The following is a 16,179-nucleotide window of genomic DNA, read 5'->3' on the forward strand; positions in this document are numbered from 1 at the left end:
TTATTCTAAGCAATTACCTGGTGCTGGCTGCTGCTGTGACTGCATAGCAGACCCATATGATTGCTGGCTAGGCAGGAGGCTGCCAGGGGCAGGGCTGCCTCCCTGGTCAGGACCTCCCGGACCACACGGCGGTGGCTGAAACAAAAGCAGTGACAAAAAATGTTTAGAAAAGGGAACATGTATCAGAAGCCACAATTTCAAAAGGATCCATTCAGCTCTATGGGGTGAGCAATACCTGCCCAACATTTCTTGAAGTAAGCATCCAGCTCCTCGCTACTTGTGTACAGCATGAATTTGCATCCAAATATAGGGAACATTGCTCAGTATATGGCATGATAAAATCAAGCTGCCAGGCTTTCCACTTTCCTCTGAAGCAAAGCGAGTGATAGCTGTATCATAAGCTACAGCCAGAGTATCTTTATGCATGTGTATAGAAAAAGCCTCCCAGCTAACTGCCACGGCAGTTGTGATTTGTAGACCTTGTGCAACCCATGCGTCCCATGGTGACCAGCACGTTCGGAAAGTAGTTTGCATTACGATGCATATAGTACAGCTTTCAGCTGTCTGAAAGTTGTTTTACACATAGTTTTGCAAACTGTCGACATGACACTGAACGTGGAGTAAATTCACTGCATAAGAGCTTTTTCCCTTTTGAGTAAGATTTCTCTGTCAGGGCCACCCAGCTTGGACTCGCAATATGTGGAAACAGATTGCTTTTTATAGATAGTAAAGGCAGCAGTAAGCTATCAAATGCAAAAGCAACTTACTGTCATCAGTTTCCAATTTAAAAAGCCCCTTAGCGGAAGGTATTTGTAGAACCAGCTTCACAGTGCAGTTATGGACAACCAACCCTGAACCCTGGCCTCAGGTCTACAACCTTTGAAAGAATGTGCCACCCACACAGTGCCTCAAAGACCACCTGAATTGCTGCATCCTTCCGCCTCTCACTGCTGAACTCACATGCCAAGAAGGAAGGAAAATGCATTCACCTAGCACAAACACTTTCACTGCTGTGTGACCTAATAACTTGCTGTGTTATCTAATTCAGGTGCTACGTTCATATTTGTGGATGCGTCGTACAAAGCACAATAACCTCAAACATGGATGTAAAAATATGTGCTGAGATCTGAAAAATCATGTTAATCCAGGCAAACGAAATGAAAGCAAAATGTTTCTAATAGACACAGTCTTGTGTTTTACGGCAGCTATGGTACAGCTACAGTGAGAGCATTTTGGTTTGCCTCTTTAGCAAACATGAATGCATTAAAGTGCCTAAAATGTGCTGATTTGTTTACACAATGTTTATGACTGGAACCGTTCAAAAGAAATATATAAGACCTTGAAAGGAACTGGTTCACAACATGGTCATGAGGGCCCACAAGAAACTGGATCTTAGATATTCAATTTCTCGTGGGTCCTGCTTTCATTTATACAGCCTGGCTTGACCATTGGAGAAGGTGGGAATCTCTTCTGTGGATTCTTGGCATCGTAGCTATAAAGCTCAAGAAATTTTCCACCCAATGAACAATAATCAGCACATTAGGGGGTTAATGTTATCAAGCAAATTCCCCATTTATTTATTAATTTTTCATTTCTAATACCTCAACAACCCCACGGAGGCAGGGTTTTATAAAAGGGGTGGGCTAGATATGAATTAACACAAACGTTGTTCGATGGCAGTTTTGAAGTGGCTGGGGTTAGAATGAAGGATGATGTCTGCGGGAACATTGTTCCAGACGATGGCCGGGGGAGGGCTAATGTGGCCATAGAAACTAAAAGCCTAAGCAAAACAACAGCTATTTCTAACAATAAAAAAAGAACGCGCATAAAAGCACGGTAAAATCAGCCCAGTTTATGAAGCTTACAATAGTACACAGATAAGTTCAGCAGATAATTCAGTGCTGCTACTGCCAAATCGTGACTTAGCGGAATTTTTGGAGCACCAAAGTAACTTTGGAGCCCTTTGGAGCACATGTGCAGTTCCCAGTGGTGCACCGCCCACACAGCAGCCAATTTTAAAGCACAAATGCATTGTGAACAAATCAAATTATGGCTACACCTTGCTGTTCCCCTCTCCGACCATTCTTTGAAGCTGTTCTGCAGTAAAGAGTGAGTACCACATGCATTATTTGTACCAGTGATTCTCAAGTATTCCTCCACTCAAAAATGCATTGAGACCCTGTATATATCCACTTTACATGATACACTTTACTTACAAGAACAAGAGGCCAAGCTATAGAGCTGCAGCTACACAGGGTGAAACTTGCTTCAACTTTCTAAGCACCGATGCAGCTTTTTTGAGTCTTCAAGGAGCGACAACTTTCATGATTGTAATAAGAGAGCACAAAGCCCATAAGGCACAGAATAAATTCAGCTACTGTGTGATCAGAACTAATGGTTTTTGGTTTTGTGGGGTTTTAACGTCCCAAAGCGACTAAGGCTATGAGAGACACCGTAGTGAAGGGCTCCGGAAATTTCGACCACCTGGGGTTCTTTAACGTGCACTGACATCGCACAGTACACGGGCCTCTAGAATTTCTCCTCCAAAGAAATTCTAGCCGCCGCGGCCGGGATCGAACCCGCGTCTTTTGGGTCAGCAGCCGAGCACCATAGCCACTGAGCCACCGCGGCGGCTCAGAACTAATGCCTTGACCAGAATGACCAGAACTAAGTTGAGGAAGTGACGCTCATGGAGAATGGAAAGGACGCGACAGCTACCAGCACCATGTCAGCGAAATCTGTTAAGGCGCTCTCTTCTTTTTTTGTTGCTGAAACGAGCCCATAGGAGGTTGCATTCAGTAGTAATAGGCGGCGCCAGACACATCTCCGACTTATGCCTGCCCAGAGCCAGCCCAAAGCAGATTTACAGGTTCTGTTGCGGCCACTCAGACCCCTGTAGAGGCCTGGCACTATTATCATTATTTCCTAAGACACTTATTTTGGAGCACTTTGGAGCTATTTCGGTGATTTTCAGCCCAATGGAGCAGCAAACTCATTTGGAGCAGAATAGAGCAGTTGGAGCATAAGTGGAAGCACTGATAATTACTGCATTTAATAATAATGCAAGTAAACATTTCATGCATGGTGTTTTCAGGACTGAGGAAAAATTTGTTCAGGAAGCTGGCTAATTATTGGTATTTACCCTGGCACATCAAATGAGCAGCTGCATGCTCATTCAAATTCAGCTAACTTTTATTTAACCGAACATTTCCTGAATCCCTGAAGTTTAAAATCAATTTTAAAGCACAGACAACAGCAACACTGACATTACCCCCTTCGAGTTACAGCAACACAAATGCGTACGAGATTTTTTTTCTGTTGGCTTCAGTTACTGCACGGATATAATGTTTGGCGAGAACCTAGAGCTTATACTTTGAACACTTTGTGACAAGCTATGCAGAACCATTTTAGGCCAGGCAGGTGAAATGAATACAGAAAACTCAATGCCTCTGCATTTCACGTAAGCACCAGTGTGGCTCCAGAAAGTACATGTATATTTTCACTTGTTTTGCATGTACGAGTGTTTTCAAAAGCTTTAAAATAAGCTGAATTGTTTAAATAATGACTTCTTCCTAAACAGAGACAAAAGTACAACTGACACCCTGAAAACAGTGCAGTCATACCATGGAGTTATTAGGACCCGACAGAATCTGATTTAAATTTTATCATGGAGGGTTGAATCTTTGTACGTACCATCCAGGCACGTTCCTTACAAAAATCTGAACTTGTGAAAGTTTTCCTTCGACTGGATTACAGTTTGTGACGAGGGGTATATTCAGCAAGTTTAACATCACTCATATATGTGGGAATTTTAAACGCAAGAATTGTGCAGTCCACCTCCAAAGAAACCTAACGACAGCAAACAGATAAGAGCACTGCACGCAGCACACAAAAACCATACGTACAATTGATGCTTGCCCCACAGGTCCTGCATCTGCCACAGATGCCAGGTAGACTAGATTCCTGTGCAAGATTTGCTGATACCTGTGAAGAAAATGCCATGGACATGACCACTTTTTCTTTAAAATGCAACAAGAAAGGATCTGAGCGGTATATCTTTTCATGAAGTGTACATTAGATATGGTCTTAACGAGTAATAAATTAGAAACCATACTCACTGCAAACATTCGGACGCCTTCCCTTTGTTCTGATAGTCAACGATGGCTTGAATTAACTGGCTATTCTCGTCCAGCATCTAGATCGATAAAAAAGAAACAAAGCGCAGTTGCCAAAACGCTCCCGAATTGAACACAGTTCTGTTCGTAGGATACTGGCTTCTCCCCTGGCACAGTTGAGCCCCAAGAACATCGTTTTGGCTCCAGGGCACACTCACTGCTCGTACATGCAGAAGCACGCACCATTACGAATAAAACGTGCGAAGAACTGCGCCACGCAAAAAGAAACGACACGGCGTGCTGTCACACTGGACCAATGCACGGAACGTATGCTGTCACAAAACGTTCCGCCCATCGGTTACCCTCTCATATAACATCAGCTCCTGACACAATTCGAACATGCTAGACTCAAACTCAGGCACTTTATAACACATATACAGTGTTTGAGCAGCCTAACTGCCGCAAGAATGTACCGACCTTTTGTATTTGGGCAGGACTTGGGTTGTGGCGCCCTTTTTGTTGTTGTGCAAAGGCGACCGACATGTCACTTGGTCTCAGGTGTCAGAGCGCTTTGCACTTGGATTGTTGTGCTCGGCAGCACCACTTCACGTAGGGACTGACTGCAAAGCTTGAAAGCCGATGCCCTCCCTACATCGAAGGTACACCAAAGCCAAACAATGGTTACGACGAGAAAGGAAGCGCGGATGCCCAGTGTTCCCAGACGCTAACTTCGTCGATACCGGGAAGCAGTGTTGCCACGATCTTTTGCAGCCACAGTCAGAGTGGTCAAAGGTAGGAAACTCCAGTTAGTTTCGGTTTCAACTACTTCATCGCACCTGGAAGAGAACTGATTCTTAAAATTGAACGGTTCCTACGTGCCCACACAGCGGAATTAGATGGCGAAATTAACTGCTCAAAGCAAAAAAAAAAAAAAAATGAGGTGGTGGCAGAGTTATTCGAGACACCAGGGTACGAAGGTGCTACTGTTTCGCCGGCGGCGGTTCGAACCTCGTTTGGGGTTGCAGTTATTTTTATTTTTTGCTGCAAACGAACGATACGAAATACGACGCTCCAGTTGGCTTCGCTCTTGCCACTATATGGGAGGGACTGGTGCTGACGTCTGTATTGGCTGGACAGTGGTGTTTATGAAAGTTTCCTATCCAGCCACGGTCGCGCGCAACACCAGTTTTCATGCACCACGTCGTCACATTGCTGTATTGGTCGCCTACTAACTAGCAGCGCGACATAAATACTTGGTACAATTATAATTCCTTTTTGCGGTTTCCGTTAAGCACACGTATACGTAGCTCCGTGGAAGTGGCATCACGCTGCATTTACGGCCATCCTGGCGTAGTTACCCAGTAAAAAAAAAAAGGCAAAAAAGAAAAAAAAATAGAACATTGTGCTTCAAACTGATTTCAAAGGGACTCAAATGGAATACAGTTCCAAGTGGGAATATTGTTCATCAGATACCAACTGGACTCCCAGTTGGACCATTTTCACTAACATGGAGAGCCCATGGATTTCCTCCACTGTGTTCACTTAGCTTTATTCTTAAACCTCCAGAGAAGCTCCGCCCACATTATTCAGGACCGCGCAGCACAGATCCTTGGCTTGTTTAATTAACTCAAACATTAAACATATCTGATTTCGTTTACTGTTGTGATTGGCTAGCGGAGTAACACAGGACGCCGCGGACCGTGGCTCAGCGTTACAAACTGCTGTCTTTTTTTTTAAGTTGCATCCTACTATATATGAATGTACGTATTTATCAAATTTGTGTCTTAATTTTGTTTGGCTTGATTTCCACGAAAGCATGAACTGCCGTGATTGTAATTCATTAGTAAGAACGTCAGCACCTAGCTAGAGCACCTCTGCAGTCCTGTCCTTCATTTCGTTGCAAAGTATGCCAATGAGTTAGTGCACGTTTTCCACATTTATATATTTTGCACAACTTGACAGTTAAACCTAATGAATGTTTCCTGGCTGCTGACTGGTTGGGTCCACTTGTCTAAGTTCCAGTGGATGGCTGAAAACACGAGTCGAAAATCTTAGTTGATTGCAAATAAACATTTCTGAGAGACTTTTTTTGAATGGGCACAAAGTCATCCCAAAGGTTCACGAATATACGCTGGAAATCCCATTTAAATTCGAAAGTCCGCGTGCCCCACTGGATGCTCAAGGGGCGTTTGCCGGATGTCTTTCCTCGACAATAATCAAAGGCCACCTTTAGTAAACCAATGAATGTCCGCTGAATATCTGCTTTTCGACTTCCGCCAGCAGGAAACCACTGGACGACCCGCGGATTAACGCTTTCTGGAAGTATGAATTTGTCCCGCATGGACACGGTCGTACACTGCACTTTTTTTTCCTCTGACAGGTTTTATGAGCACATATGCAGGGTTCAGTTTCTAAAGCGTAAGGGCACGTTTTGTGATGTTAAATATTTGTTTTCTCAGTAAAGCTTGTAACTTTTCTGAACTGAAATGCGCCGTGTTTCTTGCTTCCGCTGCCGTATTTAGGATCACAAGAAAAATAATTTCCAACCGTGTCAAAGCAAGCTAGCAGCGCTTGTGTCAGATGACTTCTCTGACCCTTGGAAGACTTCCTTGTGTGCGCAGAGCATGGTGCCGATCATGGAGGAAGGAAAGAACTTCCGCTTTAGGCATGGTTGCCAGTTTCGCTGTGCGTTTTGCCACCAGAAGCACTTTCTGGCGCAAAGGCAGGAGACGTACACGCCCGATGGCGGCGCTTTCCACACGGTGCTTCTGGCTTCAGCGAGAGCACATTAGAGTGACACAAAACTGTAAATCGGCTTGCTGAGAGTACACAGAAAAAAATGTCTCAGTTCAAGAGGCACACAGCCATGCCACTCGAGCGCTCAGTCTAGACAATTGCTTGGGCAAGACTGTTCAGCCCCACGGCAGTAGTTTCAAAGGGGAGGGGAGGGTGTATTTTTTTATTGTGTTGAATTTAGCGGCGCATAAGCATCTAAGGCTATCATGCGCCAAGCTCACGGTGTATACGAAAAATGGTTTCTCTAGAATTTTACTAAAAAGCGAAAAAAAAATCGGTGGTGTAAAGAGTCTAAAAATTTAGCTGCTGCTACACTGTAATGCGGGGATAAAAATTTCGGAAATGTTAGTATTAAAACCCTTAAAGAAGGTCGAGTAACCTCAGTGGCAATCCTTGGCTGGGCAAGGATCCCGAGGCTCTCAACCCATCAAGTAAAGACCTCAGCATTCTTCTCAGGAATGAGAAGGCAGCTGAAGTGTATAAAAAGTAGAACAAAGCTGTGGATCAGAATTTATAGTCTCTCGAGAAAACCTGCGTCTCTTAAAAAGCTAAAAACGCAAGATATGTCAACAATTGCATTGTCGCTTAAGACAAGTGTAGAGTGAAAAGGAATGCATTCATTGTAAAATTGAGTGAAGTACTTTCTCCTTATTTTTTCAAGTTTCAAGCATGAGAATAAAATGTGATTGATTGTAAGTTCATCTCCACATTTTTCAGACTGGTTTCTCTTGTTTTGCAAGCAGGAAGCTGTGTGTAATGTGTGCGTGTCCAATGCTCAGACGACATAAAATCACTTCCATAAAACGTTCCTGGTGCACGCAGGTCTTCCATTCACCAAGGACCGGCTTTACTAAATGTAGCTTGTTGTTAACTTCGCTGTCCCATGAAGCCTGCCATTTTCCTCTAAGTTTATTTTTTACATGTTTCATGCAGTCTTTATAACATATATCTACTTGTTTTATTTGTACATTACGGGCACGTGCGGCACATGCGTCAGCACTCTCGTTCCCTCTAATTCCCACGTGACTAGGGACCCAGCAAAATTTTATTATAAGTCTTTTTGTTTCAGCTTTCATTATGTTAGGTATTATGTCTTCTATTATGGGTTGATCTGCATTTATGAAGTTTAGTGCCGTAATTACGCTGAGAGAATCGGTGTAGATGGCAGATTTTTGTATATTTTTCTTGATTATTTCTTGCACCGCGACAGCAATGGCGTAACTTTCTGCTGTGAAAACTGATGCGCACTCCGGTAGCCTGACTATTTTTTCTTCTTTCTCTTTTATTACTGCACTCCCAACGCAGTGTGCGGTTTTCGAGCCATCTGTGTAAAAATCTGTATAATTATTGCACTTTTCCTTCACTGCCAAAAACTCCTGCAGTATATATTCTTGTGGGGTTTGCTTTTTTTTAAATGGTTTATGGCTTTATTCTTTTTGTTAAAACACATGCACGTGTTAAGCGCGGCTTTTATATCACATCTTTATATTAGGAGGAGTACAGCATCCAACCCGGAGCGCGCGGCGATGCTCTTTCTCCCTGGTATGTGGAGACCGCGGCGGCTGTCGCTGGTACCTCGTACGCATTCTTTTGCGCGACAAAGTGGTTGTATACTGTTCTCCGCCTACAAATCGCAATGAGTGAAGACTCAAGGTCGACAGGATGCCACGGCGTTGGTGTCGGCTGCAAAAACAACTATCGCAAGAGCAAAAAATTAACTGCCGAGCCATGTGAAGTGCATCTACAGACGCGAAACGTGTGTGGGTATTTCAATCGCATCGCTTCCCCTCAGACGAAAACGACTGACGACTTTGGATCGCAAGCATAAACGTAAAAGGGTTAATCCCATCGGCCGGGTCTCGTGTGTGTTCCAACATTTTGTTGGTGGAAAACGGACGGCAACAAACGCCATGCTGAAGCCTGGCTATGAGCGAAAGGTGCGCGTGCATCTGGCTGTGTAAAAAAGAGCCTTCTCTTCGAACACGCGAATTTATGCACATCAAGAGGGCTAGGAAATAATAGTGCATGATGCAAATTTTCTTTAAGGTGAAAATAGGCCCCAGACAATTGACCCAACGAAGAGAAGGAAGGTGAATTAAATTCCATGCACAGATACTCGGAGTTCGTTTTGTGCTTGTGAGGCACCTTTCCTCATGAAGTTTAGCATGCGCGATGTCAGTGCACTGTTTCGTCACTTTATAATTGTACAGCATAGTTTAATACACAAATGGAATGGGCTAGGGCTCACTGCCCCACATTATTTATTTATTTATTTATTTACAAAATACTGCAGACACTGAGTCCAAGCAGGGTGGGCGAACAAGTCAATCAAACGGCAAAAAACGCAACAGTTCAAAACAAAAGAACAACACAATACACCAATAATTGGTTAAAACTCATGAGACAATGATTTAACTATCTGATTCCAATCTGTTATTGTGCCTGGAAAGAACGAAAACTTGTAAGTGTCTGTTCTAGCGAATATAGGGGTTAGAGAAGTGGGATGGTGTTGACGAGTTTGTCTGGTTGGTGCTGGCGTTAAGTATGATGAGGGATCCAAACCAAGTTTGTTATGTAATAAGAGAGAAATAAATTCTAACCTAAGCTTTCTTCTCCGATGTTCAAGTAGTTCGATTTTATTAATCTCCATTAAAGTGGTTGGGGAGTCAGTCCTTGCATATTTATTAAAAATAAACCTGACGGCTCGTCTCTGTATTCTTTCCAGTTTTTTTACGTTAAATTTAGTATACGGGTCCCACACTATGCATGCATATTCCAGTTTAGGTCTAATTATTGAAGAATAACAAAGTAGCTTAATGTTAGGAGGAGCATTTTTTAGTTTATGCCTTAAGCAACACAGTTTTCGAAATGCAGCTGAGCAGATATTGTTTATGTGCAAGTTCCACGATAGGTTGCTACTTATGGTTACTCCTAGGTATTTGTAGTTGGATACTTGTTTAAGAGGGAGAGAGCCTAATTTATATGTGTGGCTATGACGCACGGTTTTTCGGGTTATCGGCATATAAACACATTTATCAGCATTCAGAATCATGCCCCATCGGTCGCACCATTCGAAAACATTGTTCAAAGCTCTGTCCAGGTCACATTGATCTTCCTTATTTGTAACTTCTCGGTATAGAACGCAATCGTCAGCGAACAATCGAATATGCACTGGTGGGTTAACAACTTGTACAATATCATTCACATACAAAAAAAAAGCAGAGGGCCCAAAACACTTCCTTGGGGAACACCAGATGAAACTGGAAGAGTTCTACATTTGAATGAACTAAGTTGTTCCACCTGGAAGGAGCTGAGTGTCTCATAACTTCTTGGGTGGTACTTTAACCGCCTTATCTGAACTATCGTGGAAGTGTTTGTGCCACTGCCACTATGAATTTTTACTTTGTGTGGTAATGTACACGGGCGATAAAAAGAAATGCGAAAAGCGCGGCGCCTACGTGCTCCGCGCTTTTCGCATTTCTTTTTTTTTTCATCGCGCTTGTACCTACATGTGTGGCAACACAAAACCGCTTGAGTGGTCCATGATGCAGTCCCAATTAACCAGTGTACATTCATCGGATGTCCGAAGTATGTGCTTTACTGAATATACGGATATCCGCGGGAGAATGTCCAACGGCTCTCGTGCGGACCTCCGACGGAGGTACAAATATAATTATTTAGGCTGCCGACAGATATCCATCTCGGATATCCGCCGGCGGATCTTTTGAGGATATTCGCAGGTAATGCAATCTTCACCATTATGAAGCAAGCAAGAACTACAACCACCAATTAGTGCACCTCGCAGGGCCAATGGGCTTATTAAAAGCCCGCAGAATGTCTGAAATCGGACATACGCCTTGCCGTATGTAATATGCATGAGTCTGTAAAGCAATCAACGACCAAAATGGCGAAGCATATCAAATTCGGGGTGATTTTATTGCGACATAAATGCCGTCTTCAGTCTTCACGAGGAATTCATCAAGCTGGCCATACATATGGTTAACACAGCAGGAAGGATACTGTACAGACCATGATGAATTTGCAGCCAAACAGGGGACGTCTTCTGCAGAAAACAGTGCACACTAAATTCAGAACATGTCAATAAAGAAAGCGAATTTAACAGACCACATTCAGTTCTATGCAGTAACTCCACCGTGCCAAGTTAGTTAATCATCTGTAGCTGCGAGAGCATGTTTACATCCTGAACAACTCGTAAGTTGTAAGCAACGGAGGTGAGAATATTTCTTAAAGTGCAAAATATTTTGCTTTTCAAAAAAAAAAACACGCAAAAAATTGGTGTGGTTTAGCTCTGGTTAAACCTGGTTGGTTGCGAAAGCCTCTGCTCTTCCTCTCCTCCTCCGCTTTTCAAGACGTTCGGCCCGTTGTTCTTCTGCTTCCTCGGCACGTCTTTGTCTCCTAGCTTCATTCCATATAGCACGGCTGGACTCACATTCTGAACTTGAAGTGGCTTGCTTAGCTGCTTCTGATTCTCGTCGTTTTTGCAAACATTCTTCTCGTTGTTCCTCTGTTTCCTGGGCACGTTCTTTCCGCTTGGCTTCATTCTGTTTAGCTTGCCTAATCTCAGCTTCTGAACTCGATACAGCTCGTTTAGCTGCTTCGGCTTCTCGTCGTTTCCGCAGTCGTTCTTCTCGTTGTTCTTCCGTTTCTTGGGCACGTTGTAACCTCTTTCTTGTATTCTTCCTAGCTTGCTTGGCTGTCACCTTAGAGTTAAACTGCTCAGAAGCAGTAGAGTAACTAGATTCAGATATAGACTCTTCATCGGTGACTTCCATGGCGAGACTTCTCGAGAGGAGCTCGGCACGAGCGGCTGCTCCTGGCTGCGGTGGAGAGAGCAAGCTGGCGTCACGCGTCGCCATAGCAACGGAGAGGCTGACGTCACACCATCTGTTAGGCGCGGCGGCGGCTCCTCGAGGAGCAGAGGGGTCCACGGACCACGCAACGAGAGGTTAGACCTGACGTAGTATTGCTTCCGCAATAAAACACATGCCCCACCGCAAAGAGCTTTGTACCAGTTCGTGAAAAATGCGTTTACATTGCAAGATACCACAGCTGCTCCAGCAGGCAGTCACATCCATACTGATGGCCTAAAAAATTCAAATGTGAGAGTACGAATCCTTACCACACAGTTGCAAGCTAGCTAATGACTTGGGTTGGACACAAGCTACACTCATAGAGAAAAGTTTGCGGGATGTGGATTTCCAGAAAAACATTTTTTTTTGCATTGCCTCGCTAGGCAGTCAGCTGAAATTTGTTCAATAAGATCGAGTATCCATGTTCACTCATGATTCTAGGCCTTTGATTAAATTGCTCTGGCTAACAGCACAGAGACCAAATTTTCCAACGAACTCTCATCCCGCAAATTTTTATCGATCACTGCACAAGTACACTGTAGTATAGCTAGATACCCTCTACTGCACAGAGCAAAGAGAAAGAAAGTATCCATCATGTGACAGGGACAAACTTGCACTGTAGTTACAACTTACCTGAAGGCTGCTGCTGTACGCTGCAGGCACTAACTATATAGCTGCTAGCTTAGGTCAGTCATATCCACACTGCATGGGCAAGAAAATAAAGTATGAGAGAGCAACTTTACTGCACTTGTCAACGATGCAGCAAAACACGATCTCTATCGAACTCTGTCGAAACTACCCTGCCCACAAGATTCACTGATGAATCACGCATCAGAGTCCTGGCAACATATTTGATGATCCACAGCTGCGCAGGAGTAAGGAAAAGAGGTCTGCTCACAATCCAGGAACATGTAGCTCTAGGGGTGCCATATGGTCCTGCTACCTGGCTCAGCATTGAGCCATGTGGGCATAACATGTTTGACAAAGCTATATCCAACGCACTGCATGTGCTCATTGCACTCAGTGATTGGGAAATATGTGAAAAACGTGTGACTGAAGTTCGCAAATTTAGCACAACAATTAAGATTTCCTAAACAATGCTACTGCACAGTGCAAAGTACTATGCAGTAGCATTGTTTAGGAAAGCTTAATTGGTGTGTTAAATTTGGTGTTAAATATGGTTGGAGACTTCCATTCGGCAAGCCTAATGAACAAGTTGATAAGCTGTTGAAGCAGGCACAACTTTTAGGGAGTGGCTATTCACCCGGCAGCCGTGAGAATTGCGTTTCCGAATTTCTCACGGCACTCGCTTATCATTGGCTGTGCATTGTCACATGACGACTGCCCGATGCCGCTTTGATGCACGTGTGTCGATGTGCGGATAGTTGTCCCGTCTTGCTTCGCACGTGTTGTGACCTGCAGCGTTTATTTCTATCGTGCGCGGTTTATCAGTGAACATGGCGAACGTGCCCAATTGCGGGCAGCCGGAAACGCGCAGTGATGGCAGCGAAGTGGTTTTCGCAGTCGGTGACCGTTTTTCTTCGTTCTCGGAACTTGAAGAGAAGATAAACAAGTTCAGTGCTGCGAACTGCGTGCAGCTGTGGAAGAGGGACACGCGCAAAAAAGCGCGTTTGTCTGATCGCCAACAAGATGCCGGAAGCACTGCAATATTAAGTGGGCTACTGCTGCACTCACGGCGGCATGAAATTTGCGAGCAGCACCAAAGGCACGCGAAATTCATCGTAAGTACCCTGCTTTGATGCACTTTATCACTTAGCATAGACCTTGAGAACTACTTTAAACAAGATTGTTGTCGTCGTTCGGTTTCTTCGATTTGCTAGCTAAGTTCTGAACTATCCCGACATCTTGAGACTGTTGCCAATTCTTGAACAATGGAAGTGAGTGGGCGAGCTGGTCTTCCATGCTGACAGTGAAAGCGCTCAAAAAGACAAGGACAAATGAATAAGAGAGACATACGAAGCGATTACTTGCAACTGATTTCACGCGAAAAACAATTTTACACTCTTGGCAATCACCTGTGCATGCTAACAAGACCATTACCAACGAGTGATGACTGGCACATTTTATTGGGCAACCCACATGCCCGATGTAAGATAAGGCATCTCTTTTTCGGACAACCCACATGCCCGATGTAAGATATGGCATCTCTTTTTCGGACAACAAAATTGATGGAGCGCTTACGCAACCATCGCCCCCGCTCGTGCTCTCTCAAAAGCCTCCAGGATCTGTCGCGTTATTGGACATTTACTTTTAAAGAGTATTTTATCAGTTGCAAGCAAGCGCTTTGTATGTCTCTTTTATTATGTCGTCCTTGTCTTCTTGAGCGCTTTCAGTGTCAGTGCGGATTCTTGTCCACACTGACAGACCGGGATGACAAATCGAAGAGACCAATTGGTATCGTTCCAGATGGCGTAACTGTCATTCGCGACACCGCATGCCGTAAGAAAGTCTGTCCGATTTGGTTGCACTGGCTGGATCGATTCCGCGGTGATGTCTCATGGTTACACTGTCAGTTCAGGATGTTCAAATGTAACTTGGCACTCCGCCGCTGCACTGGCAAAAAGAATGCAAAAAATTGGCAGTGGCTTAGCTCTGGTTAAGCCTGGTTATACAAGCGAAAAGCTGCAGTTTTACTTTGACGTCATGGCTGTCGCAGTTCGCGCACAATGCACTGGGAGCACCACGATAACGGAGTAGGCAAGCACGTTATATAGCCCTCCTTGCGCATGCGTAGTAACTGTGGTAAACACGCGGCTGCAACGAAAGTTTCAAACGGTGGCGAGGAGGCGAGCGCTCAGTAGTAGCGGCGGTGAGGTGGCGGCGCACATGCGCAGTAGCGCGTGGCTGCGCCGAAAGGTCAGGCGGCGGAGTCGGCGCGGCGGCGGCTGCGACCACCTGCGCCGCGCGTGACGTCGCTCAGTTTCGCGCATGCGCAGCTGTGGCAAATCTTGGCTCCGACGGCTCACGCGTAGCGCGGCTGTGGTGCGGGTAGAGCTTTTCGCTTCAATATACTGCACTCTTTGAACTGGTGCAGCCATTTCAGCCCCATTCAAACAGACCTACAGTTGTTATTAAGAGTAGCATAGCTGGCCGCTATTTGAAAGCAGTATCTCTGCTGTTTCTACCCCTTCCTCCTTTGTAACAGACAGGCCTCAGTTCCCATAGCTGAATGTAGTCTGTACAGTTCATGGCCCCTAGCGTTTACAAGCAATTATTCTTGTTTGTCAGCTCTGTGTGGTTACAAACAGTAGCGTGAAATGTTTGTGGTGTGCAATTCAGGATGTTATTTGGTCATTTGTTTCGCCTTCGGGCTCAATTATGCTTTGGTCTGTTTCTTAAATTATCGTCACTTATTTTGTTTTTCTCATTATTCCAGAACATTCAAGCAAGACTGCACATTCAGCATTTATATTGCTGCAAACAAGGAAGGCACTCATCTTGAAGTGAGCTCTGAACCTCCAGCACAATCACGCCATCACTGAAGAACTGTTCAGGCACCTGCCCCAACAAATGCGACTTGTACCAGACTTGCAGGAGAAGGCGCGAACCTTTTGCGGCTCAAGGCTAATAAAGTGTTGGTAAGGAAAGAAATGCAAAATTAAAGTGGAAATATGCTGGGCTCCTGAAAGACTTGTCGAATATAGCAGCGAAAGGAAGGGCGGCTAATACAAAGAACGACTTGCCAGAAGTTGTGCGTGTTTTGACTGAAAAATACAGATCAACTGTAAGCCTCCTTACAGATGAGAATGATGAACTGCGGGGAGTGTTTTTTTTTCAAGACAATCAAATGAAGAAGTCATTTCAAGGCTTTCCAGAGGTGCTCTTTGTAGATGCAACATACAAACTCATCGAGACCAGAATGACTTGTTTTTTGGTAATTGTTGAAAATGGCAATGGGGAAAGTGAAATCGTAGCTGTTGGGCTGTTCACAACAGAAGACAGTGAAACCCTTCGATGGTTCTTTGAAGCCATTAAAAGCCTCAACCCAAGATGGCAAGCAGTGCGAGTCACAATGACTGACAAAGATGCAAAAGAAAGGACCATTGTGAAAGAGCTTTTTCCATCATCTGCACAGCACATACGTGCATTTCACACATTACAGACCTTTCGCAGGGAAGTGAGCGTGCAGAAATTAGGAATTACAAGAGGAGAGCAGGACACAGCTCTGGATATCCTGCAACGCATGGTGTATGCAAAGAATGAAGAGGCTTATGAGGAGCTTTATTCCATGCTGCGGACATCAACAGCACCTCCAGCGGTGGAGTACTTTGACACCAACTGGCACTCCATTCATGCAGAATGGGTAATGGGTTTGAAATGTGAGTGCGGCAACTTCTTCAATTCAACAAATAACCGAGCTGAAAGCATGAATGCAA

At 44.5% G+C, this 16,179-nt stretch overlaps 1 protein-coding gene across 1 annotated transcript in view; it reads right to left on the reverse strand.

Annotated features, from left to right (window-relative positions):
* Positions 1 to 4,829, reverse strand: part of LOC149350359 (uncharacterized) — an 82,315-nt gene extending 77,486 nt beyond the window's left edge. Inside the window, exons 1-4 of the mRNA XM_089579377.1 lie at positions 4,593 to 4,829; positions 4,119 to 4,195; positions 3,906 to 3,984; positions 18 to 135 (exon numbers count right to left, since the gene is read on the reverse strand). Coding sequence (XP_089435503.1) covers positions 18 to 135; positions 3,906 to 3,984; positions 4,119 to 4,195; positions 4,593 to 4,658 — 340 coding nt within the window. The 5' untranslated portion in view covers positions 4,659 to 4,829. The remainder of the gene's footprint in view (positions 1 to 17; positions 136 to 3,905; positions 3,985 to 4,118; positions 4,196 to 4,592) is intronic.
* Between the last annotated feature and the right edge of the window lie 11,350 nt (positions 4,830 to 16,179).

This window comes from Amblyomma mixtum, chromosome 3 (assembly GCF_055824585.1).
Source record: "Amblyomma mixtum isolate Tamu chromosome 3, ASM5582458v1, whole genome shotgun sequence".
Taxonomy (NCBI): Eukaryota; Metazoa; Arthropoda; class Arachnida; order Ixodida; family Ixodidae; genus Amblyomma; species Amblyomma mixtum.